This window comes from Calypte anna, chromosome 6, assembly GCF_003957555.1.
Source record: "Calypte anna isolate BGI_N300 chromosome 6, bCalAnn1_v1.p, whole genome shotgun sequence".
Classification (NCBI taxonomy): domain Eukaryota; kingdom Metazoa; phylum Chordata; class Aves; order Apodiformes; family Trochilidae; genus Calypte; species Calypte anna.
Window position 1 is genome coordinate 16,674,469 of NC_044252.1, and position 25,452 is coordinate 16,699,920.

At 42.4% G+C, this 25,452-nt stretch overlaps 1 protein-coding gene across 2 annotated transcripts in view; it reads right to left on the minus strand.

Annotated features, from left to right (window-relative positions):
• Positions 1 to 23,930, minus strand: part of WASHC2C (WASH complex subunit 2C) — a 35,936-nt gene extending 12,006 nt beyond the window's left edge. The window contains exons 1-23 of one of the 2 annotated variants that reach the window (XM_030452953.1): positions 23,846 to 23,930; positions 23,648 to 23,761; positions 22,987 to 23,151; positions 21,740 to 21,805; positions 20,956 to 21,129; positions 20,219 to 20,312; positions 19,766 to 19,824; positions 18,925 to 18,972; positions 17,532 to 17,636; positions 14,180 to 14,267; positions 13,430 to 13,498; positions 12,930 to 13,033; positions 11,753 to 11,825; positions 9,007 to 9,162; positions 8,338 to 8,474; positions 7,430 to 7,522; positions 6,825 to 6,929; positions 5,353 to 5,463; positions 3,688 to 3,851; positions 3,142 to 3,244; positions 1,726 to 1,911; positions 953 to 1,135; positions 14 to 142 (exon numbers count right to left, since the gene is read on the minus strand). In XM_030452953.1, the coding sequence (XP_030308813.1) occupies positions 14 to 142; positions 953 to 1,135; positions 1,726 to 1,911; positions 3,142 to 3,244; positions 3,688 to 3,851; positions 5,353 to 5,463; positions 6,825 to 6,929; positions 7,430 to 7,522; positions 8,338 to 8,474; positions 9,007 to 9,162; positions 11,753 to 11,825; positions 12,930 to 13,033; positions 13,430 to 13,498; positions 14,180 to 14,267; positions 17,532 to 17,636; positions 18,925 to 18,972; positions 19,766 to 19,824; positions 20,219 to 20,312; positions 20,956 to 21,129; positions 21,740 to 21,805; positions 22,987 to 23,151; positions 23,648 to 23,761; positions 23,846 to 23,890 (2,571 nt within the window). In that variant the 5' untranslated portion in view covers positions 23,891 to 23,930. The remainder of the gene's footprint in view (positions 1 to 13; positions 143 to 952; positions 1,136 to 1,725; positions 1,912 to 3,141; positions 3,245 to 3,687; positions 3,852 to 5,352; positions 5,464 to 6,824; positions 6,930 to 7,429; positions 7,523 to 8,337; positions 8,475 to 9,006; positions 9,163 to 11,752; positions 11,826 to 12,929; positions 13,034 to 13,429; positions 13,499 to 14,179; positions 14,268 to 17,531; positions 17,637 to 18,924; positions 18,973 to 19,765; positions 19,825 to 20,218; positions 20,313 to 20,955; positions 21,130 to 21,739; positions 21,806 to 22,986; positions 23,152 to 23,647; positions 23,762 to 23,845) is intronic. The other variant, XM_030452954.1, reaches the window with a different exon arrangement.
• Between the last annotated feature and the right edge of the window lie 1,522 nt (positions 23,931 to 25,452).

The following is a 25,452-nucleotide window of genomic DNA, read 5'->3' on the forward strand; positions in this document are numbered from 1 at the left end:
ACTTTGAACTTACCATTGACTTCTTTGGGCTGGCAAAGAGGTCAACATCTGGATCATTGTCCTTCTGAAGTTTGTGACTGAAGAGGAGCTCTTCATCTTGAAAGACTCTGGTGCTTTTGGGCTGAGTACTTTTCTCAGCAGCCTGTAAGGACAGGATAAAGGTACACAGAGTGAGAAATTCCCTCCTTAAGGAGGTTATGTGCCTAGTGATAAGAGAGGTTACAAGTCACCTGAGGCTATACCACACTTCTGGTAACAAAAATAGAACTTTCAATTAAAGTTCTATATTTGACTTTTACCAAATATGCAAAACTTACATATGGGTTCAAGAATATTGCTGCTGAAAATTCAAATTCTACCTCTTGATGGCATACTATATCAGGGAAGCCAGACAGCAAGAATGTAGCAACTGGAGGTTTAAAACAAAACAAAACAAAACAAAAAACCCCACACATACTTGAAAAAACAGAAGTAAAACCAGAATTAGACTGATTCTTGCTGTAGCTAAGTTCAAAGGCATTTATCCACCAAACAAACTGCAATCACAAAGGGATAATAAAGAAAATAAAAGGATAAGCCAGAGAGCTTCAATTCACATCCTTCTACTTTCTATTACCTTTCACCTTGAGGGGTAACTGGGAAATCAGTTCTGTACAGCAAATATCAAGTAAATGCACCAAAAAAAATCTGTATAGAACTTCTGCACAAATCTAGTTTCACTCAAGCATTTAGCAAATGCTTTTGCATTAATAGGATAGAAAAATTTATATAGGAATCCAGGACTGTAGGGAAGAGGAGGAATAATTTCTCACCCAAGCATCTGGAAGTTTAAAGATACAGAAAGCCTCCATAACATAAAGAGAGGAAAGGGTAAAACTGAAATCTTGCCTACAATGCTAGAGCTAGAAGTAAAATACTACTTCCAAGTGTTCAAGAACTTCCCCAGACTCACCACACCAATTTCTTTCTGTGTATTTTTAATGCCATCATAATCTTCCAGTCTCTCCTCTTCCTCCTCCTCAAACAAGCTTAACACTTTCTTATCTTGGGTCTTGACATCTTTCTCCAGAGCTGGTGGTGATGTTGCAAACAGATCTGAGCTACTGTCTGGCTCTGAGGATATTGCTGCAACAGACTACAACAACAACAACTAATTAACACATCTGCCTGCTATTTAGCTCAGGTTTGCCCCCAAAAAACACTTGCTCAGTAAGACCATGCCCAAGATTAAGTTCTGCTGAAACTTCTTCAATAATACACTCAATAATACTGTTATAGAACAGTAATAATACTTCTGTTCTGTAACAGTATTACCGAGTAGAAATTCACAATCCTGAAAGCCACAGCTACCAACATCACTTACAACTCAGCAGACAGTATGTTGAAACAAAGTTACTGACCTTAAAACAAAGTCTAAACATTAGTACAGAGTATTTTACCCAACTCACTCTAAAGGGAAAATTAAAGAGATTCCACACCTCCAACAAATTCACCCCCAAACAATTGTCTTATGTAGTCACTTGGGAAAGAGCTTTTAAATGACACTTAATCAATCTGCTCTTTGATTGACAATTCATTTTGCTAAATGGAGACAGAGTTACTCTCTCCATGGCAATAGAAGGGGCAAACCAGAAAAATAATCCTGCCCCAGAAAAGCACTGTTATTTTGTGTTTGGTTTTGGTTTTTAAACTGAGCCTTCACATTAATATAAGAAAAGCTCTCACTTTTTCCTTTATTTGCTGCCCAGCAACATCTGTTTCTCTAGGCAAAGGAAGCGCTCCAGGCTTTTCTAAAGACCACAGTGTATCTTCTACCTGGACAGACTTCGCTGTGCTATCCAGCATATCTTCCTTTTCCTCCTTTTCTTCTTCATGAAAGAAAGGTGGTGCTTGTGCTGGTCCTACTTCCTCCTGCAAAATTAATGAGAATGCTGGTGACATAAAATCATGACTATAGGAAGCATATGCTGCTGTGGAATAGCAGTCTTCACCTCCTGTGGGTGTCTAGATCACTGACAGCATGACTGACTTCTGCTTTCCCTCCCATGGAACATTCGAATTTGTGACTTTTGATTTCTAATATTAGAGACTTGGCTCTGGCTGAAGAGTGCCAGGAATCAGTTATAAGCTTAGAGCAGATGCCCTGGGAATATTATCTACTTGGTACACTAGACAAGATTTCTTGCCTACAAGAAAGCTGGTGACAGACTTTTTAGGATGTCAGGGAGTGATAGGACCGGGGGGAATGGACTCAAACTAGAGGAAGGCAGATTTAGATTAGATATTAGGAAGAAGTTCTTCACCATAAGGGTGGCGAGACACTGGAACAGCTTGTCCAGAGAGGTGATGGAAGCCCCATTCCTGGAACCTTCCATTCCTGTCCAGGCCAGACAGGGCTCCGAGCAACCTGATCTAGTGGGAGGTGTCCCTGCCCATGGCAGGGGGGTTGGAACTAGGTGATCTTAAAGGTCCCTTCCAACCCTGAAAATTCTATGATACTATGATTCTACACCATTTCCTTTGACTGCCAGCAGCAGTGGCTTGCCTCTTCTTATACTCCCAAGCCAATTGTCTCTATGGACCATGACAACTGTTTTCCTGGTAAATAGAAAGGCAAGGAAGGGATGTGGCACATACACATACTGCAAATGTGTATTCCACTGCAAATAAACCGTTTCAAGCTTTTGCAACTCCTGCTCTCAATTCCAAAGCACAACCACCACGAGCTAAGCTTGTAAGATAGAGGATAGCATAAGTGCCCTCAACAGAAGGCCAGTAAGAAGCCTGTAAGTACATGTGAATCAGCTTGGGTTAAGGTGACACAGAGTGAGCCCCTAGCTTCATAGTCCACACCAAGATGTATGTTGCTTTCAACAATATTTCATAGTTGAGAGCTCTCAAAACATCTTCAGGAAAGGCCTTTAGCATAAATAAATAAATTTGGGGTTAGAGGTCAAGAAAATTTTGAAGTCTATTAGGCTGACAGTGGTAAGAAGTTTGATATGTCTGAGTTCATTCAGGCCTTCTTGCAATTCCCAGTTTGTCTGAAACAAGATGGACTTACATTCAATACCTAACAAAGAAGACAGACTATAAAAAGACTAAGTTTTTCATGGTAATTTTAAAAGACAAAGGAGGTACCACTGCAGCTGAAGGAAGTGGTGTTGATTGTGAGCTGAAGAGAGATTCTCCATTAATACCATCATCTTCAAACAACAAGGACACCTTCTGTGGCTTTCTTTGGCTGCAGTGAGAGACATGAGAAACGGGAAGTTACATTGTAAAAGTTTCAGAGACCATGCACTTCATCTGTAGTATATTACTTAGGACCATAATTTGCAGCAATTGGTCAGAGATACAAGATTCAGATTCTTCACTGTCTCAAAAAATCTCGTCTGCACAGCTTTCTGCAGAAGTGAAGATAAAAGAAGGACAAGAGGATTTTATATCACAGGTATGGATATTGAGAGCCCAGTTCAATTGTGGCAAGCAGAATGATTCACAGTGACATGAATATGGTAAAAGAGCCCAGTCCTCCCTATTCTTACTCACACCCCTCTACTTTGTCCTCAGCAGCAGTATCAAGGAACAACATTTGCAATATGCTTAGGTGCATGCAGATTTGAGAGCATTGCTGAGCTGTTCTGAAAAAACACTCCCCTCCCAACCCTCTCTTGGGACTGTCACCTCTCTTTAGTGATTGCAAATAAATCTTCCTCTTCCTCTTCCTCAAAAAGGCTTGTCTTCTTCAGAGCTTTAGCCTGACTGACAGTGCTAGTTGGTTTTGCATGGTCCTCTTTTTGGCCATTTTCAGAAGGACATCTGGCTGGCTTGGAGACATTCCAGTGTTCCTGAAAAATAAGGAACCCTAAGATTTTCTTTTGTCTTATTCAAACCTACCTTCCCATCTCCTCTATAAGTAGAAACAGTTCAGCATCTTAGCAGTCCTTCCATCTCTCTACGACAATATTTTCCTGCTTTGTGTTAGCCACTGTGATCTGAGTGTTAGCTTGACAATTGCTCAGGCTTTGCAGAGGGCACCTCCACCTTTTGGCAACAGAAGTTGCCCAATAAAATGGGATACACACACTTTGCCATTATATTTGCTTTTGAGAACTATGGTCAGTATAAACTGCAGTCATGAGAGTAAAGTTACCTAGCAGAACCAGATTTGAGCTGCTTAAACAACTGGTTTGATGTGTGGGGAAAACAAACAAACAAACAAAAAACCTGAAGAAAAACAAAACAATCACCCAAGACACCTCATTACTCGAGTGCCTGATGCTGCACTGCTTACTTTCTCAACTGCCCACAGTAATTTTTGTCTTGCCCTCTGGAGCTAGCATTAGTCAAGCCTACACACAGAAGAAGTCAAAAATCTGCATCAGAAGGAAACAGTTCTGGGATGAGGAGAGTGGTCTGACTTGTGTGTCTTATTCACAGCATTTCTAGTGGTTTTCCTGGTTTCATGCCTCTGTTCATCCCCTTTCTGAAAGGGACTACAGGCATGTTGAAGTATGAACTCAGTTTATTCTACATTAAGATAAAAATACATCTAAAAATACTGCTAGTATCCACTAAGCAAGCAATTACAGAACAAGTAATAAAAATGAGAACAAGTAATAAAAATGAAGTCTACAGAAAAAAGTAATTTTGGAGGGTGGAAGGGCTAAAAAGAGTGAATTCATGTGAGTTCATTCATGTGAGTTGCCAAACAGGTTTTTTATTTACTTAGTACCTCTGGCTTTCATTTAAGATGCAGAACAACATCTACACAATCTCTAGAAGAGGGCTGCTCTCTGGGAAGCCTAGCTGCTGGGTTTTTTTTTTTAAATCTAGGGACTGTAAAAATGAAAATCAAAAAACAAACACAATCAGCAACAAATAAAGAAAAACAACCAGGAAAACAAAACACTACACCAAGCACCACCACACACAGGCAAAAAAAAAAAAAATCCCCAAACCACAAACCACAGAAAAACTCACCACATATATACTTATGTATATAAGGTTTTTTGACAGAAAGTAATGCAGTAATAGAAAACTTAATTTTACCCTTATGCATTTTTAAGTCAGATTTGTTGGCAGTAGCCTCCATTTGCTATCGATCTTTCTGTAAATTACATTGAAAATACTGATTTCCTCTTCTCTATGACTACTATTACCTACATCCTGGGATAATCTGTGCCAAGAATAAGACAGCTTTCTCAGCTGCAAACATATCACAAGGCTGGGGTAGGAATGGCATGTGGACACAGCAGAGCTTGACTGTGGTTCTCATCACAACAATGTTATATTTTGCCCAGCATAAAGCCCAGTAACCCCTTCCAAGTAACTCTTATTCCTCAGTACCTCCTCATCACTGCTGAACAATAAGTTGGAGGTTTTCTTGAGTGGCTCTGACTGTTTTGCTTCCAGAGATTTTTCTTGCTGCTTCTTAGCAGGTATCACACCAAAGAGATCCTTAAAATAAAATATGAAATGAAACATATTTGAAAAAAAAAATAAATCAAAAGCCAAAGCCACAATAAAAAGTTGACTGAGAAGTCACCAGCAGGCAAAAGAATGTTGGCATCTATTTCTCAGATGAGTAGGAGAGAAAAATTGTTTTGTTAAAACTTTTTTGAAGAACTTCAAGTTTGATGCAGTATTCTGGTACAGGGAATTCTATGCACAACAGCATTTGATAGACCAGAAACTTATAGGAACACAGCTTGGTTTTGACTCATGAATTCTCAACCATAAGGTTTGACCAGTAGCCAAAAACCACCACACAACAATTCTGTTGCACAGAGCTAACACAACGAGACACCTATATAATGAAACAGAGAATGGATCCTACTTTGAGTGGGCAGGTAACAGGCAGGCTGAACTACTACCACTGGGCAAGAAGCAAGACTTCTTGCCTGAAGACAATAATACAGATTATTATATAGGCACCAGAATATAAAAAGCATATATTGGACTCCCCCTCCTGACACTTGCTTATTCTTTTCTCACACAACCTGAACTTCAGTTCTGTAACAATCTCCAGGGATGACACCACAGATATTACCATATTACAAAATGTTTCAGTGTCCTGACAGTTGCTTCTGATCAGCCCCTATTCAGAAAGGTGAGTTGGAAGAAGCTCCCTCTTGAAGCACAATCCTTTATATTGAGTCTGTAGAAGTCCCCTGTCTTATGGCTCTGATCAGGCTTCCTATTCACCTCAGGTTAAGACTATGTGGTAAGTTAACTCACCATGAGGGCTCCAGGCCCAGAGTTGAAAGCTCTTTGGATGGTGTGTGGGAAGGAGAAGAGAGTAAAAAAAGATAAGAAAAATCACACACCAATTTAATTTAAAGTTTCCTCCACAAACTGTCCCCTGATCTCAGATTCTACACTAGCAGCCACAATTCTTCCACACTGAAAAGTGAGAGAAAAAAGTTGACCAGCCATGACACAAGAGAAGAAATCACACATGTATCTAGGTACCACAGACCAGGAAAAACCAGCTTATTAAAGCCAATATCCATTCTATTGCTCAGTGTACTCTAGACCTATCAACCAGAAAGAGACCTTCATGGTTAGATCTAGAAATGATAGGCACTGACTCCCAGATACTAAAATGACATCACAAGCTTGCAAGAGTCCCTGCTACTGTTCTCCTCTATAATGCTCTTCACATGCTCAGAACTGCTAGACTATGCAAGATTGATTTTAGTGCTCTAATTCAGTGCTCCATTTCCAAGCTGAGTGTTGTAAACTTCTGAATATTTCATTCTGTATTTGTGACAGGTTGTGCCTGTGCCCATACACAGACATCAGGAAGTGGCACTTACCTCTTCGTCATAATCAAACAAAGAAGGCAGAGCTTTTGGCATGGCCATGCTGGTGGGAAGACATGTAGCCTTGGACTTCACAGTTTTGCTTGATGGAAACAAGTCCTGTGCAAACCAAAGAAACATCATTATGGAATGTAATGCTACATGTTTAAGCATTCTAAATGGGACGCATCTTTCCTTTTAAAAAAGTGTTTAGTGTGTCTGTGAAGCAGGGAAAGACTCTCTTACTCAAATGTATTAATCACCTGCAGCAGAGACTTCCCTCAGCTTTCCAGATCAATTGCTAGTTGGAAGCAGAGGACACAAGATACAATTTGTCTTTCATGATTCTTGCTCTTGATTTGATGATCTTTCTCCTCTTCAGATTTTCAATTTACACCTCTGTGTACCACACAAGCTTAACTCTCTGAAGATAGGGAAAAAGTTCCCAGAGATGTCACTCTTGGAATGAGAAGCAACTTTCAGGATGGCTGGAAGCAGATGCATGGATGTAAGTCCCCAGTCCTACAGATACCTAGGGAGACCCCAGATACAAGTGGACTGCAGTCAGGGTGACTCAGATCCCAAGGATTTCTGTAAGGATTTATTAAAGTGATACTCACTTCAGAATCCTTTTCATCAGAGAAGAGGTCCATCTGCTTTCTTAGAGGCTTTTCAGATAAAGGCTTAAAGTCATCACCTGAAGACGGTTGACTCTTTGGGACAAATAAAGACACTGCATCAGGACCCATTTAGATTCAGTAAGGGCAGGCACATCATCTGATGCAAAACCCAAGAGGCACGTTGCTGGCACCATCCCAGCAGTTGAAGGGACAGAACACAAGTTTGTCACCCACAGGCTTAAGTCACAAACTCATGTTCAGTGAGTTCCTCACATGCAGCCAGAGCTGTACACAGGCTTCCCCCTCCCCTACCATCCCTCTCAGCAGAAACATCTATGCAGCAACTCAGGCCATGCCCACTCACAAGTAAAACTTTTAAGAAGCTGTATTTCCTAAAGGAAGAGGGCAGTTGGTGTCAGCCATCACTTCCTGCATTAGCACAGCATAGTCCCAGCCTACCACCAATAAATTCAGAATGATTCCACATAAACACTATTGTCAACAAGCCTGGAGTGTGTCAGCCTTCACTTCCTGACAGAGCAGGAGTGGTGCTGCTGATTCAGTTCTCAACCACTCCTCTTAAGAGAGCCAAGTGTATATATATATCTGTGAAGTACTGTGAGATCAAAGCAATGGCATTGGATGTCCTCCCATGACCACTCCTGCTCCACTGACCATACATAGATCCTCTTCCAATCACTGCCCACACAAAAAAGCCCCACTGAAATAAATCAAAAGTTTAGATACAAATGCATTTAAGGACCCCCGAAGCACCTGGGTCATGGAGGACCCTATAAATCTAGTTTTGTTTCATAATCATGACACTTCCAATGTGTTCTACATGGAATGACTACTTCAGCTTCAGTCATAAATTTTCCTAAAACCTTAGCAATATGATCCACTGTTACCTTTTTTTCCATTACTGTCTCCCTCCAGCTTTCTGCTTTTTTAGCTAGGCCAGCAATCACAGGAGGAACAGCAGGTTTCTCCTTGAATAAGTCACCTTCTTCTTCTTCATCATCGAATAGGTCAGCTGTGGACTTGACTGCATTAAGAGAAAAAACAAACAGGGAATGATGAGAACAGAACAGCCACTACTGAACAAGAGAACATACCAGAGTCTCAAAAGACACCATGCTCCCTTTTTAAAGATGAACAACATAAAGATGAAAAAGCTAGACAAGCTCTCAAAGTGAAGCACCATTTACCTGAATGCACTGGTGACAGACAGTGTGATCAACAAGAACTGGGGCAGGGTCAGCTGGCACTTCTAAAAGCAGTGTTTTGTATTGGCTTGGCACCTTTAAAGGCCTAGAGCCTGCCAATAGGGAATGTTGGGCATGGGGACTCAAGGTTGTGTGAGTAAAGTCTGCACAATTTCCCTGATTCAAGTCTAGATATTGACCTAGCAGCAGAATGAGCATCCTAAGAGAGAAGAGTCAGTGGAGAACATGTAAACCAGTCCCACACCACTGTGAGGAAAATAAATGCCAACAATGCCAACAACAAATCAACCCACCAAACCCATTTTTATGGCTGTCAATGTTTAATCTTCCACTGCATGTGTACAGAGGTACCTGAATCTGCAGGATTCTTAGTTGCTGTCCCAAAGAAATCATCATCATCAAACAAAACAACTTTCCCGGGCTGTTTAGGAGTTTTCTCTGTGCTCTGTGCTACAGATTTGTTGTCTTTTTCCACAGTTATAGTGGAACTAAACACATCCCTTCTTCCTGCAGTTCAGATGGGAAAACAAAACAAAACAACATACAGGTATTATTGCCAAAGTTACAAAAAAGCCGAACTTGTGCCACAGTAAGTAGAACCTGGAAGAAATTAATGTACTCCTACAACTATGTCAGATCGAAAGCATTAGCTAGAAACACTCTGATAAAGCTAAGTCACAAACAGATGTCCCCACACTCCCACTGCAGTCACTTCTATCTCAAACCTGCTCAATTCCCCTAGGAACAGCAGCCAGGTTCTGTGATAAAGCTAGAAAACCCAGCAGATTTATTTTGGTAAAAACTGGCAGTCTGGTTCTAAGCCTGCCTTTTTGCTTGGTTTGTATAGATGCTTGGAAATAGGGGGAGCAGGAAGAGAGACTTTAATTGAAAGTCTGGCAGAAGTAGAACAATTGGGATTTGGTTAAAAGTCACCAGATTGGAATAATTTTGACCAGTACAGCAGCAGTTTATAATAAAAATAGCAAATCACCCAGTAGAAAGAGCCACAGAATTGACATGAACACACCCACAAAGTTTGATTATTAAACATTCTCAAGGTCCTAGCAAACTGTTCACTGGGAATGTGTCCATCAAGCACTTCTTAATAGCAAAGAAGCCTCAGTCTTGGTTTTCCTCTAGTGACTTCAGCCTGTTGGCAAGTTACTGAAAAGGAGCAAATGAAGACTCCTAATAAATGCAACATATTATTTAATTCCTGATGACTAGAACTTGACACTGTTAGAATTATAAGAAATTCACAGTACCTCCAAGAAAGTACAAAGGATAAAGAAAATCTCAATCCCCTGCTTCAAACTTTGCTACCAAGTCTTCTGTGTACATAGAATGACCATTGCTGACGTGTGTCTTTGATCCTGGAGTACAAAGCCTGTGTTTCTACACACCCTACTTTAAAAAAACCATGCTGACTGAAAGCTCAGTTAACTGAAACCATAGTCTTAAAATAGCCCTTTCTTAATAAAGGGCAAAATTTTAAATTTAGGTAACTTATCAGGTGAAGACCCTACACTGAGGCAGAAATCAAAGTCACTTGATTCAAAGAGACTGGTGACAAGTTTCTTTTCATTGCTTCACTTGAAGTCTGATGTGGCACAGGGTTCTTAATACAATTTTTTTTTTCTAGCTCTGAGAAACAGAACTGGTCCTTCCACATGTATGCAGATCCTCCTCATCAAAACCAGAGAAACAAGATTGGTTTTATTCACCTCTGCTACAAAAACATAGGAACCTGACGTTTAAACTAACCTGAAGGAATATGATCAAATTTTAGCAAAATTAAAACACAGTTCCTTTTAAGATTATAGAGGGAAGGTGTGACTGTATGAACTGCAGACTTAAACTACATAGTATCAGTTAAACTAACACACAACCTTAAAAGTGCATAGCACAATACTGGAAGCTGACAGATGCTAGTATCTGTGACCAATAATATCTACCTTCAGAGCACCTACAGAATCTTGACTATCCATAAAACATGCTGCACTTTAGGCTTAGTGTGGCAGAAGCCCCTGTATCTGTCATTAAGCACATGATTAAGCATTTCAGTGTTGCTGTATTTGGACAGTTTTATTCCTTAAACCCTCCCCAGTAGGCTTCAAAGAGAACAGCATTTTGTGCATGAAGCAATGTGACATTGAATTAATCATACCTGCATACAGAGACACTGCACCTGCAGCAACTTTATTGAAGGATTTTGAAGAGGATGCTGAAATGGCCTAATTCCAATTAGGGACACCACCAGGGACACCACCTATTAGACCAGGTTTCTCAGAGCTCCAATTCATCCTGGTCTTGAACACTTTCAGTTACAGAGCATTCACAACTGAGTGACATACCTCAACATCCTCACAGTAATTTATTCTTTATGTCTAACCCAAATCTATCCTCTTCTAGTTTAATGCCATTGCCCCTTGTCCTGTCACTGCACACTCTTGTAAAAAGTCCCTCTCCAGCTTTCTTGCAGGCCCCCTTCAGGTACTGGAAGGCTGCTGTAAGATGTCCCTGGAGTCTCCTCTTCTACTGCCTGAACAAACACAACCCTTAGCCTGTCCTCACAGGAGAGGTGTTTTAACCCTCTGATAACCTTTGTGGCCTTCCTCTGGACTCGCTCCAAGAGCTCTTTGTCCTCTTTATGTTGGGGCTCCAGAACTGGACACAGTACTTCAGGTGGGGTCTCCAGAGAGCAGAAGAGGAGGAGAATCACCTCCCTCACCCTGCTGGCCATGCTTCTCTTGATGCAGCCCAGGAACAGAGTTTGCTTTCTGGGCTGCAAGAGCACATTGCCAGTTCACATTGAGCTCCTTGCCAACCATCACTTCCTCCTCAGAGCTGCTTTCAATCCAGTCTCCAATCAACCTGTATTTGTGTTTGGGATTGTCCCAACAGAGGCACAAAGCCTTGCACTTGGCTTGTTGAACTGTATGCAGTCTGCATGAGCCACCTCTGTTTAACTAAGGAGAAGAGACTTGCCAATAATTACTACTCCAGACTTTATAGTTCAGAAGCAAAACAGCCTAACCACTAGCAATGATAAATCACAATGCAGACAGCACTTGAGGAGGCAAAAACTGGCTCTTACCTTCACTTCCTGGAACCTGCTCCTCTCTCTTTTTTGATTCTTCATCATTTGGGGCTTCAGCAAAAAAATCATTCTGTGGATGCAAATGCAAAGGGAGTGAAGTAGTGAATTTGTTTTTTGTAGCAAAAGAGAGCTCCTGATTTTTCCACATATAATATTCAACCACTCCACACATAGACGGAAACCCAAGTACTAAAGTGTTAATTTGAGTGCATACATTCAGCAGAGTAGCTTTCTGTCTTCTAAAATTTAATTTACACTGATTATAAGTCTGCTTACCACAGACAAGGAATGACCTTTTATTTGCATATCTTCAAGGGCTTACACTAATTTATCTACAGCTGTTCAGGTCCTGATTACATTGTTGTACACTTTCCTATTGAAATTTATACAGCAAGGTTAGAAGGAAGAGTTTGAGCAAGGACAAGCTTAAAAATACTCCTGAACTTCATATGGTTAAAATTAATGTTTTGTATCATTGCTAACGAGACTTTAAGAGACACCAATATGGTGCAGGGATACATGTTACAGTTTGAAAACATTGCAGTACATTCCCAGAAAAGTCTGTGTGTCCAGGCTGAAGCTGTCCAGCTTGTGATGATTCTCCCTGACAATGATAATCTCAATTTCCCAGAAAAAACATCCAGTTCTTTTGATCTTAATTTCTTGAAAGCCTTTCTCTTTTGCGAAGTAGAGTATTAGACATTGGAGGTGCCCTTGGAGGTTCAAAAAGCTTTGTTTAAAGTTTTGTGGAAAGAAGTCAGCAATATTTAGGAAAGAGGAGGGTAGTGCAGGGCTGCAACAGGAATGCCAGTGGATTACTGGATATTTGTCAGTTACTGCCTGCCTGCTGAGCTGTGACTGCCTTCTGGTACAGCAAGGCCTCCTCCACTGCACTAGTTAAGTGAAGATGTAACAACAGGACCACACTTACATCTCCAGCAGCACTACTGCAGAAGAGAGGGCTTTGTGCCAACAGGAACCTAAGCACCTCACTTGTGCAGCTCTCTTTCTCCACTGGAAAGCTACACCAGTACACAGTGCTTGAATGCTACAAAGCAACAAAATATTGTTTAGCCTCCCTGACTTCCAGAGGTAAGAATCTGTCGGGATCTTTTATTTCATTTGTAACAGGGAAACTCACACACTCTGTTTCTATCCTCTCCAGCATTCTCACCTCTTCATCATCAAAGAGACCTGTTCCACCACTGAAGAGGCCACCCCTAGACCCAAAGGGTGTGAAGTCTTCATCAGTCAACTTCGGAAGCTTGAAGATATCATCTTTAAATAGAAAGAATAAAATCCAAGAGCTTTGGCACAGCAGGCCAAGTTTCAGAAAAGGAAAGGAATTAAAAGAATTAAAAGGAATTAAAGAAGTAATCAAAATAAAAACTGGTTTGATATCATTTCATAAACATGGCACATATAGAGAAGCTGCTGTAGTCAGATTAGGTAGTATATGGTTGCTCCACAAGACCACATTTAAGAAGAAATTCTCACTAGGCCTGTTTCTAGCCTTGTTTTACATGCACGTCACAACCTGAATTTGTGTACACACTCACCTTGAAGGATGCTTACTGTTATCCCACCCAGTTTCTACAGTAGATGCTGCAATTTCCTAAGTGATGTTTTATATTCCAGCCCACAATTCAAAAACAAGAGATGAGGAAATCCTACCATCTGAGGGAACTTTCACTTCTTTCTTGTCTTTTGGCATTTTCCTTGTTTTCGTTTCTGGTGACAGGGCTTTAAGAAAAAAATTTCAAAATATAAATAAAATAATCTGTCTTGCAGCCTGTGATCAATGTGTAATAAAAAGAATCTAAAAAATAATCTAACCAACCTTATCTATATATTTTCATATAAATCAGCTCACTGAAGCAATTCTATTTTAGCAGGTCCTAAAACTCGCACTTAAAATTTTGATAGCATTGTTCTGTCAGACACCGTGGGGTCCTCCACAAAGAGGAAAAGAAAATCAACCTACACCCCCTGAAAACACAAACCTAATGCTGGAGGGATTTACCACTGTAGAGCTCACAAACACTACAGGCACCAGTGGCTTCCACATACTTTCCTGAAGCAAGGAGGAAAATGTGTGGTCAGACACACAGTTTCACAAGCAAAGAGAGAATCAGATTGGAGAGAAACATTCATTATAATGTGTGTGCTTGGAGAGTGACCTGTCCCATGAAAGCAATTTGCTTTCCAATATAACACTCTATTGATTACAACTGATTCCTATTACCTTTAGTCAAAAACTATCAGAACACAATATAGTGTCTTTAATTCCTCTTGTTGACCCAACACATACTGACAGAAAGAACAGATCTATGAAACTTCTGTTAAACAGAATTTCCTGCCTAGCTCCCTCATGAGTCCCCTGCTGTCTCACAAGTGTTAATCAAAACTAAAAAGTTAACTTACATGAAAACTCTTTATCCTGTTTGACCGGTACTTCTCCCTTGATTCGGGCTGCCAGCTCATCTGCAAATGATGTTGGCCTCTTCTTTCTCTGAGGGGTAGAGACAAATAACAGCATATTCATTTTACACAATCCCATTACCAGCTTGATGCAACTGCAATTTTAAGAGCTGTATACTCCAGCTTAATTTCTCCAATATACTTTCTAGATTTTGAAGCCCCCAGAAGAGGCACTTAAGCTTTCTATTAAGAAAGCAAATAAAAGCTTATGCAAGAATCAAGAGAAAAAATAACCATTTCTAGTCCCTTATAATCACATGATTTTTAATGTCACCTCAGAGAATCATAGGAAGTTAGGAGTTAGAAGGGACCTCAAAAGCTCATCTAGTCCAACCCCCCTGCCAGAGCAGGGTCACCTACAAAAGGTTGCACAGGAACACATCCAGGTGGGTTTTGACTGTCTCCAATGAAGGAGACTCCACAACCTCACTGGGCAGCCTGTGCCAGTGCTCTGTCACCCTCACAGTGAAAAAATTCTTCCTAATATTTGTATGGAACTGCCTGTGCTCCCCTTGTCACATTGTCAGTCATCCCTGAGAAAAGCTTGACTCCACCCTCGTGGCACTTGTCCTTTACATATTTATAAACATTAATGAGGTCACTCCTCATTCTCTTCTCCAAGCTGAAGAGACCCAGCTCCCTCAGCCTTTCCTCATAAGGGAGATCTTTCACTCACTTCATCATCTTGGTTGCTCTGCACTGGACTCTTTCAAGCAGCTCTAAGTCCTTCTGGAACTGAGGGGCCCAGAACTGGACACAATATTCCAGATGTGGCCTCACCACAGGCAGAGTAGAGGGGGAGAAGAACCTCTCCCCACCTACTAACCACCCCCTTCTAATGCACCCCAGGATGCCATTGGCCTTCTTGGCCACAAGGACACATTGCTGGCTCATGGTCATCCTTCCATCCACCAGCACCCCCAAGTCCCTTTCCCCTCTGCTGCTCTCCAACAGCTCAGTTCCCAACCTATACTGGTACCTGGGGTTGTTCTTTCCCAGATGCAAGAATTTACACTTGGTCTTGTTGTAATTCATTAAATTTCTCCCTGCCCAACTCTCCAGCCTGTCCAGGTCCCTCTGAATGGCAGCACAGCCTCCTGGGGTGTCAGCCACTCCACTAAGTTTTGTGTCATCAGCAAACTTGCTGATAGTGCACTCTGTTCCATCTTCCAGGTCATCAATAAATATATTGAATAGTACTGGTCCCAGTAGTGACCCTTGGGGGACTCCACTAGAAACAGACTTCCAAGTAGACTCCATCCCATTGACTACAACTCTCTGGCTTCTCTCCTTCAACCAGCTCCTGATCGACCTCACTACCCCATCATCCAGGCCACACTTCTTCAGTTTAGCTCCAAGGATGCTGTGGGGGATGGTGTCAAATGCCTTCCTGAAATCAAGATAAACTGTCTGCTGCTCTGCCATCATCCATCCACCTGGTTACATCCTCACAGAAGGCTCTCACGTTGGTCAGACATGACTTCCCCTCAGTAAAGCCATGGTGACTGCTCCTGATAAGCCTCTTGTCCTTGATGTGCCTGGAGACAGCATCAAGAATGAGTTGTTCCATCACCTTTGCAGGGATGGAGGTGAAGCTGACCAGTCTGTAGTTACCCAGGTCTCTTCCTTGCCTTTCTTGAAGACTGGAGTGACATTTGCATTCCTCCACTCCTCAGGCACTTCTCCTGTTCCCAACATCTTACCAAAGATGATGGAGAGTGGGCTCCAGCTGACAACCACCAGTTCCCTCAGCAGCTGTGGGTGCATCCCATCAGGACCCGTGGATTTATGGATGTCCAGACTCATTAACTGATCCTTAACCCAGCCCTCATCAACCAAGGCAAACTCATCCTTTACCCTGACTTCCTCAGTGGCCTTAGGGGCCTGGGGCTCCTGAGGATCCTCCAGCTGTATACACAGAGGCAAAGAAGGCATTCAGCAAATCTGCCTTCTTTGTATCCTCTGTCACAGGGGCACCCACCTCATTCAGCAGTGGTCCTACACTGCCTCTAGTATTAGTTTTATCTGCTATATATTTGAAGAAGCCCTTACTGTTGTCCTTAACCTCTCTTGCAGAGGCTTTAGCTTTCCTGGTTGCCTCTCTGCATTCTCAGACAACAGCCTTATATTCCTCCCAAGTAGACAGCCCTTCCTTCCACAATCTATAGGTTCTCTTCTTCCATTTGAGTTTACCCAGCAGTTCCCTATTTAACCATACTGGTCTCCTAGTTCCCCTTTTTTATTTCCTTCCCATTGGGATGCATTGGTCTTCAGCTCAGAAGAAGTGGTTCTTGAACATTCATCATCCATCTTGGGCTCCTTTACCTTCTATGCCATCTCCCACAGTACTCTCTCCCATAGGATTTCCCCCAGCAATTGTTTAAAGAGGACAAAGTTGGCTTTTCTGAAGTTCAGAGTTGTGATTCTACTTGGGATCCTGTTTCTACCACACAAGATCCTGAACTCCACCATCTCATGGTCACTGCACCCAAGGTGTGCCCTCAACCTTCATTGCTTCAACCAGACCCTCCTTGTTGGGTAGGACAAGATCCAGCAATGCTCTACTCTTAGTCAGCTCCTCCACCAATTGCATCAAGAAGTTACCATCAGTGCACTGGAGGAACTTCCTGGACTCTGAATGGCTGCTGAGTGGGCCTCCCAGCAAATATCTGGATAGCTAAAGTCTCCCATGAGAAGCATGGCCTGTGATTGCAAGGCTGCTACCAGCTGCCTGTAGCCTCATTGACTTCCCCATTCTGATCAGGTGGCCTGTAATAGACACCCACCAGTGTCCCCCACATTACCCTGCCCCTTAATTCTCACCCACAAACTCTCAGCTTGCTCCTCATCTACCCCTGGACAGAACTTGATACAAGCAAGTTGCTCTCCTACACAAAAACTAACTCCCTCACCTCACCTTGCTGCCCTGTCTTTGCTAAAAAGGACATAACCATCCACAGCCACATTCCATGTCATGTGAGCTGCCCCACCATGTCTCTGAAATCACCATCGTTCAGGGAGAAGGACAAGCAAGAAGCATTTACCACATGCAAATGTGAGAACTAATTTCTTAATGACCTTCAAAGACACTTTGATGCCAGCTTAGGGTGCAGGAACCCCTTAGTTTAAAGGGGTTCAAGCCTGAAAAAATATGTTGAAAGACCATTCAGGATTCTTCCAGGTCCTCTCTGCAGGATCCCTTCCTAGGTAACTGAGCACTACTATTAAAATTCCTGTAAGGAGAGATTTTTCATGAAGTTAAATCTGTGACTCTAGGGAAGCAACAGTTACTTACAGGCCTTGTGCTTTCATCTAAATCTCCACCCTCATCTTCCTCTTTTTCAGAGTCAAAGAGGTCACAGCCATCATAATCATCTTCATCACTCATCTGTGTCGTCCTCTAAAAAAGACAAAGCAATAACAGCCTGTTATGTTTTCCTGAAAATGGCATTAAAAAAAAAAAAAAAAAAGGCAAAGTACAAAATGACATCTGCTTAGATAAAATATACAAACCAAACTTACTGAAAGGAGAGAAACATTCAACTTAGGTGGGGTACCTCATAGCTTTTGAGAGTTACGGTGTCTCTAGTAGACACCTGTGCTGTGACACTGAACAATTCCACAGCAGAGATGCAACTAAGGACACTTCAGGCTCTCCTTACAATGAGCATTCCAGTAGTACACACAAGCTTGAATTGCTTAGGCCATTACACTTCCCTCAGTTTATGGACTCATGTGCACTACAGATCTAATGTTTACATTTAACTCAGGAATACTATGATCAGCTAGTAAAAAAAATAATGTTGTCTTGAGCTATTCCTAAGCTAGATAGCAAAAAAGAAGATAACACATGCCCAAATTTTGGCTGTAGTCATGATAATAAGAAAAAGATTAGGTGAATTGTGAGCTGCAGACCGGCACAGGCAAGGGCTCCGAATTGCACTAAAACACCTGTGAGGAACCACTCATAGATACTTACTTATCTTAAAAACATCAGGCACACGAAGTTACCCTATAAAAGTCCATACAGCTTTATGTAACATCCCCGTGCTTTTGTGTTGCATTACCAATGCATAGACTGAAGAGTTACTTTTTGAAACATTGTTTTTTTGACACAAAATCATTTCAAATTGAGGATTCCCAGCACAAATGGCTTTTGCAGTGGCACATTTAAACACTGGATTCTGTCTCAGCCTATTATAAACCACAAAAGTCAGGTTTCCCTTTTCATTTATTATCCAAATGCACATACTTTTCAAACACTTAATACTGTTTGCAGCTTTGATTTCATGTCATCCCCCCACTGCACTGTTCCTTACTTCCTGCACAGCAAGTCAAGGATTTTAATTACAGACCAAATAAGACTACAGGAGCTTTACTTATCCTACAGTAGATTCTTTGAACTCTCAAGACACCATAGCTGTTCCTGAGGAAAACAAACATCAGACAATGGCATCACAGATATGCTTTACATCTAATGATGACTTGCAAGCATGTCTTTAAGCCCAGACCAGGTGTAATTTCAAAATACAACACCATTTGATCAGGACAACCTTCCCTTACAAAGTTATACAAATAATGTTTAACCCAAGTTTTAATTGTCTAGTGCTCCTATCTCCTCTTTCTTGCATCCTCGTTGTGTCACAAGTGGAAAGTATTTCAAGTTGGACTGGGGTGTAGAACCTTACCATCTTTTGGTCATCTTCACTGTGGTTTCCAAATTCATCATCCAATTCCTGGAACACAAGAGACCCAAAGACAACTATCACACATTATTTTTGTGCAGTGGTCAAGAGGGGGCTCAGAACCTCTGGAATTGTTTATGCTAGGACATTCAGATCTCCTCACTGTGACCCAACCAAGGAATTGTTTCCCCACCATTGAACATCCTGATGAGCAGAGCTCATTAGAAAGTAAGTAATTTAGCAAAGATAGCAAGCACCCTCCAACTTGAGTAACTCAAGGGGTCTCACATCAATTGAGTAAAGATATCAAAAGAAAAACTCCTCAGGAAAAAAGGAGTCCTTCCATAGCATAGTTACTAAAGCAGTGACATCCAAGGCAGGTAAAACATAGCAGAAACTGATAGGCCAATGCAACATATTTATGAGGTAAAGCCTGGAAGTGCACTACTGACATCTACTTAGCCTTTAAACTTATCCCTGTTAGTCTCCATCCCATTCTCATAACTGTGATTTACAACAGATTTGTTCCCCATAAATACAATTCTTGCTAAGAATCCAATTTGCTTCACAAAGTGGAATTCAACTGCAATAAAACACTTCAGTTTGAAGTATTCTGCTAAAACAGCAGTTAAAGTAAATGCTACCTTATTGCTCCTCTGAAAAGTCACAGAGGAAACCACTGCATCAGAATAATAATGAAAAGCACATTTACTACAACCAATATAGGGAACAGACACTGTGCAGTATTAAGACCTCACATGAAAAAGCAAGATAAGTGATGGCCTCACACACAATCAAGGCTTCATGAATGATTGTGCAAAGTAGCTGGTACTCTGTCACTTACCTGTTCCTCCTTCTCTTCACTATCAATTATACTGCCACGATCGCTATCTACTGATCCTTCTATTTTAAATAAAAACAAAAAAGTTAAGATCAGACAGGAAATCTGTACCCAGAGCAATGTGCTCATCAGATGTATCAACAGCAACTTTAAAGGCTTTACAAAGAACAGAAAGAATCAGGTGGAAAGGAAAGTGGCTTGGAAGTTTTGAAGGCTGCTGAAATTATAGCACTTTGCATTTTTAATACACAGGGAAGAAGTTACTGAGAAGTTACTGCTTTGCATACCAGAAAAGTGGTTCTTACAGCATGATGTACACTTTTTTTTCCCCACATAACTGCTGTGAGCAACTAAACATGCAGGAACACTACACAATATAATACAAGCTGTGAGTTAGAACAGAACAAAGTCTCAGATTAGAAACTAACCACTTGCATAGGTGATGCCATCACTTACCTTCACTAGAGAGATCTCCAAGGCCAACATCATCTTGTTCCATAAACTGCTGGGAGCCAATCAAGTAAGGTAAAGGCCTGTCAATATAGAGATCCTGGAAAGAAACAACATCAGGTCTGATATCTAGGAATAGTTTTACATTGCTGACAAAGACAAGACATCTCACACCTTTTGTTTATCTTCTTTAAGGAAGATAGAAACTTTTTTCAAGAGCATCCCATCAGACACCAGCATGCATGGGTGGGCCACCTGAGATAGATATATTCCTTTCTAACACTGTCAAAGGGGGCCACATCTGAAGTTCCAACTTACTTTCTAGGTGTCATCTAACAGAAAAACATCCTTGCAAAGACCTCCAGGAATCAGTCTTATCCCAGATTCTGCATCTAGAGTTCTTAATTGTTGGGAAAGTGAGAACCACGGTTTGTACCCAAAAAGCATGAAATTCAAAGGTCTAACCTCACCCAAAATGGAATCCTCCCTTTCCGAGTTCACTGCCACTGAATTAATGCCCTTTAAGGTGCCACACCTTAACACTAACCCCAATGCAAGACAAGCAGTCTACACAAAGAGCAAGCCAGCAAGGAGCACTTCTTCAGATGCAGCCATAAAATCCTCTTTTTTGGTAACTAATATCAATTTTATATCAACCTGTTTATACTGCTGACAGAACCAAGGAGCAAATCCAATAAAGCCAAACACAAACACATGACTCCAGAAGTAACAGGTCTCTTTACCTTTGGCTCAAGTATCAGTTCCATCCTCTCATTAATTTCTTCCTCTTCTGAGTCAGAGTTGCCTGCTTTGATGTCCAGCTGTTCAAATGCACTGTCCAGAACTTGCAGCCCATAATTCACTGCTTCTTGGATTTTGGGGATGAGATCAGCTTCTTTCTGTTCTCGTGTCTTTTCCTTTAGTCATAGGAACAACAGATTCTAGCTGCATTTTACTGAAGACTCAATCTCACTTCAACACACATGCAAAATTTTAACTTTAGATTAGTACAGCAAAAGTTTGGGGTTTTTTTTCTTAATTAATCTTTATCACTCCCAGAAAAAGAGATGTTCTAAACACCCACACCAGCACAGTGCTACCTTATTTTTGCTCCCAGCCCATCAAATAAGCATTTGTGGTATAATAGACCTAGACCGCAAGATATCTAAAAAATTCTGTGTTTATATCCCTGGGATTAGTACTCATATTCTGATCCCCCAGTTCATGACCTCAGAATCCAGTAAGAAGGCCCAAGGTCTCAGTTCTCTTGCTGAAAAAATCATGCACAGCCATTTAAAAACTTATGTGTAAGTGGCCCTAACAGATTGTCATACATTGTTGTAGACTCCAATGTTACCCTGAACTTTATGCTTGAATAGCATACTATACCCAACAGAGACACTTCAAGGAGAAAGGAAACAGTTTCATTTGTAATCCTCAAATGTCTGCAAAGTAAGTTTGACAATGAGAAGGTAGACAACAGCTACAAACATGTTGCCAGTGCTCAGGGCATCTTAAGTTAACTACCTGCTCTGTTTTGTCTCCAGCATCAGTTTTGAGAATGGGCTCTTCCACTTCTTCATCATACACTCTCTAAAAAGTCAAGCAAAATTAGTTCAGGTAAGAACGAGATACTACTGCAGAGGCTAAACCATGGGCACCACCACCAAAATACAATATATTGTTAATGTCTAGTTAATTAAACATTAACTAATTCCACATTTAAAAAAAAATAAAACATGGTTGATGGCTTACTCAAACTTAAGTTTACTTATGGGCTATTTTCCTTTTGTTCTCTGTTATTTATAAGCTTTTCTTCTTCCTACAGAAGAGATTCACATCCTCCCTCAGCCTTCAGTTTGTTCTGATGATCTCTCCCATCCAGCTCTTTTAAGCACTCAGCTGAGACACAGGGGAAAAAAATGTCTGCCTTGAACCTACAAACCTAAATCCAGATCTCTCAAACACAGGTGCAGCTCTTCCCTGGGCAGAGACAGATCTCTAACTAAACAGTGACCTATAAATGAGAACCTATTTCTGTGCCCTTAACATTGGGAACAAAGAGCTTCAAGCACTCAAGATTTAAGACAGTTGGTACAAACTGTTCTCAGCAGAATCAATATGCTGAACAGCAAAGGTAGGGCCAAAACCAACACTGCAGCTCTGAAAAAAAAGATGCTGCCACCACCAAAAAACCTACAACAGAAATTCAGATTTATAACACCTTGGAAAGATGTTGGCAGAGGACAATAGTAACATCCTGGTTTCAGATGAGACACATGCAGCCTGAGAACAATGCTGATCAAAACAAAATAACTAAAAACCCTCAAAAGTAGTGAAAAGCCCTTCACAAATCTGAAAGGTTACTAAAACTCTACTTCAGAATTATACAAACAATCCTACTGATATGAGGCTGTAATAGCTTTCAAGCCAAGCCAAGCCTTTTACCTTTCTAAAATAGCTATAATAATTAAGTAGGAACACAAACCAAGAAATACACTCATCCTGACCAAATTCAACACACAGCTGATCTCCATGACATATATAAACAAGGAAGGAAAGTACCTCAGAAGAGACAAAAGGGAATCTGCCAACACTGGAGAGTAAGTCATACACAAAGGCATTAAGACATTTTTTAACTGAAAGCAATTAAAAGCCACTTGATCTCTAAACTAGCATCAGACTTGCCAAAAAGTTGAATCACTTCACACTACAGCAAAGGCAAACACCAATGTCTGGAGTAGAAGCTTCATTCTATAAATGAACATACTCACATTCTCTATGAACTGTGTATTGGACAGCATAAGAAAGTCATTGAAGACATTATGAAGGCGACAGTCGGTGGCTTTTGTTTCATTAATCAATCCATCTACTTGCTTCGTGATTTCATGAGTCCTGGAAATGGTGTGTTGGGAGAACTCTTGTAGAAAGTGCAGGAGCTGTTTACAACAGAAGAAAGCCACAATCAATACCCTTTTTCTTTTCCCACTGTTCATGGCACAGGGGGAGTCGCTACTCCACTTCAGCTGAACACCAGAACACACACAGTTTGCACTGACACACTCACACACACGCACAGCACAACTCCCAGCCCACTTTTTCCACTTCGTTCCGCATTTTTATTCCGAGCCAACTTCTCGTTTTAGTTTTCTCGTCCGGGCCGGAGGGTCAAAGCACCGGCAAAACCTGCCGGCACCGGGTCCTCATCGGGACCACCCTCCCCGCGTCCCGCCCGCGGGGCTCCGTGGGGCTGCAGCCCGCAGCGCCCGTCCGGAGCCAAGCGGGCCGAGACACGGACCCGCTGGGGCCTGCACGGCCCCGACCGACACCCCCAGGCCCGCAGGGAGCGGAGAGCATCGGTCCCGGAGACGTCGCGGCCGAGTCAGCCGCTCACTCCTCACCCCCCCCAGTCCCGGTTCCGGTCGCAGCGCTCACCCCGGCGTCCGAGGCCAAGGACCAGCTCTGGCTGCCCTTACGGATCTCCTCCAGCGACCACGGACGCTCCCACACCGGTGCCGCCTCCGCCGCGTCCTGCAGGTCCCTATTCATCTGCGGAAGAAGGACAGTGAGCGGAGTTGCGGCGCCGAAAGAGAAGCGGCACCGGAACCGCTCCCAGCCCGCCCCGGCGCTCACCGTGCCCGCGGCCCACTCTGCCCTCCCCGCTCCGGCCGGCGCCATCCGCCGCGCACGGCTGTCAGCTGAGCGCCGTCACGTGACCCGCCGCCCCGCCCCGCGCAGCTCCGATTGCGCACGGGCGGCCCGGCAGGGGGCGTGGTACCGCCGCGCGCGGAGCCGCAGCAGAGCCCCAGGGGGTGAAACCCCTGCCCGAACCGCCCTCAACCGAACCGCACCGCCTCCCTTCGCACCGCCCCGAGCCGCTTCGCTCCACCCCGCACCGCTTCGCACCGCCCCGCAGCCCAGCGCGGAAGCCTCTGGGTCGGGCTACGATGGGGAGCAAAGGACTCACCTGTGCAGTCCGTCTGCCCTAAGTCAGCCATGGCAGCCCTGTGAGGGGCTGAGCTGTGGCGGGAGGGGCACCTCAGACTCCCTGCGGGCTGTGAGCACTGAGTCCCTCAGGCGGGGGAATGAAGATGCGAGATGGCTCCGGACGCAGCAGCTGCCTCTGGGCTCTTGACTGAGAACGTTCCTGCCCTGTAAGGGACACGGGGGACAGGGGCACAGAGCGGCTCCCGCCCCACACCGCCAGCAAGGGCGAGGGGAGCAGCGGCGGCGGGTCCCGGCAGCACGGGGCTCAGGGTGACAAGCAGAGGGGTGCAGGAGAACATCAGGAGAGCTGCGTGGGACAGGGGTCGACAGGGACTGCCTGATACTGCTTGGCCCTGAGGGGAACAGAGGGCTGTAAATATCCCGAGGAATGTAAAGTCTTGGTACCGGGTGCCTTCCGTGGGAAATGGTTAGATAAGGATTTATGTTAGTGCATGTTTATGTATAAATATGTACTATCTTGACAATACTGCTAGACAGAGCACATTTAGATGTAACCTATCAATCAATCAAAAGATATCAAAATACTGTATAAATGTAGCAAACCACACAATAAGTGATTCTGATTGTGAACAGCAGTAGAGTCCACACATTCACGTCCTCCAACAGAGAGGGACCTCTTCTGCCTATTTTTCTTACAAAACTAAGTACAAGATTTACCCTACAAGTCAGGTAAAATCCTCTTTGATCTAAACTGGATTAGTCTTAATCAACCCCCAGCAGAATTCCTGGATTTGCTAGGAGAAAGCATTACATACACTGACATAAATAAATATACAGTACTAATCACCAAACAGATTCACAGCTAATTATTACTGGGCCTTTACAAGTCAAGCACCAACTCTAACCTTCCAGTTATTGAACGAGTCATCCTTTTCACTGAATTAAAAAACTCAGACCTCTGTATTTCTTATGTTCTGTATTTCAAATGAATTACCAGAAAGGAAATAACAATAAAATAATCAGTCCTCCTAGATGGTAACTTAAGAATTCATTGTAAATGATAAGTTTGGATCATCCCTTGGTATTAGCAGATGGATTTTATTTATTGCACTTGACTACAGTGATACCACAGAAGACCTCATTAAGAACCAGGGCATGGGGTGATTTACTTCCTACTTGTGTTCTCAATTTAAGTATTTAAAAAACGTTCAAGATCTCCAAATTCTCGTGTATCAATTTTTTATGGCTAAATCCAGATACTTGAAGTATATTGCTAGATTAGGGTCATAGGA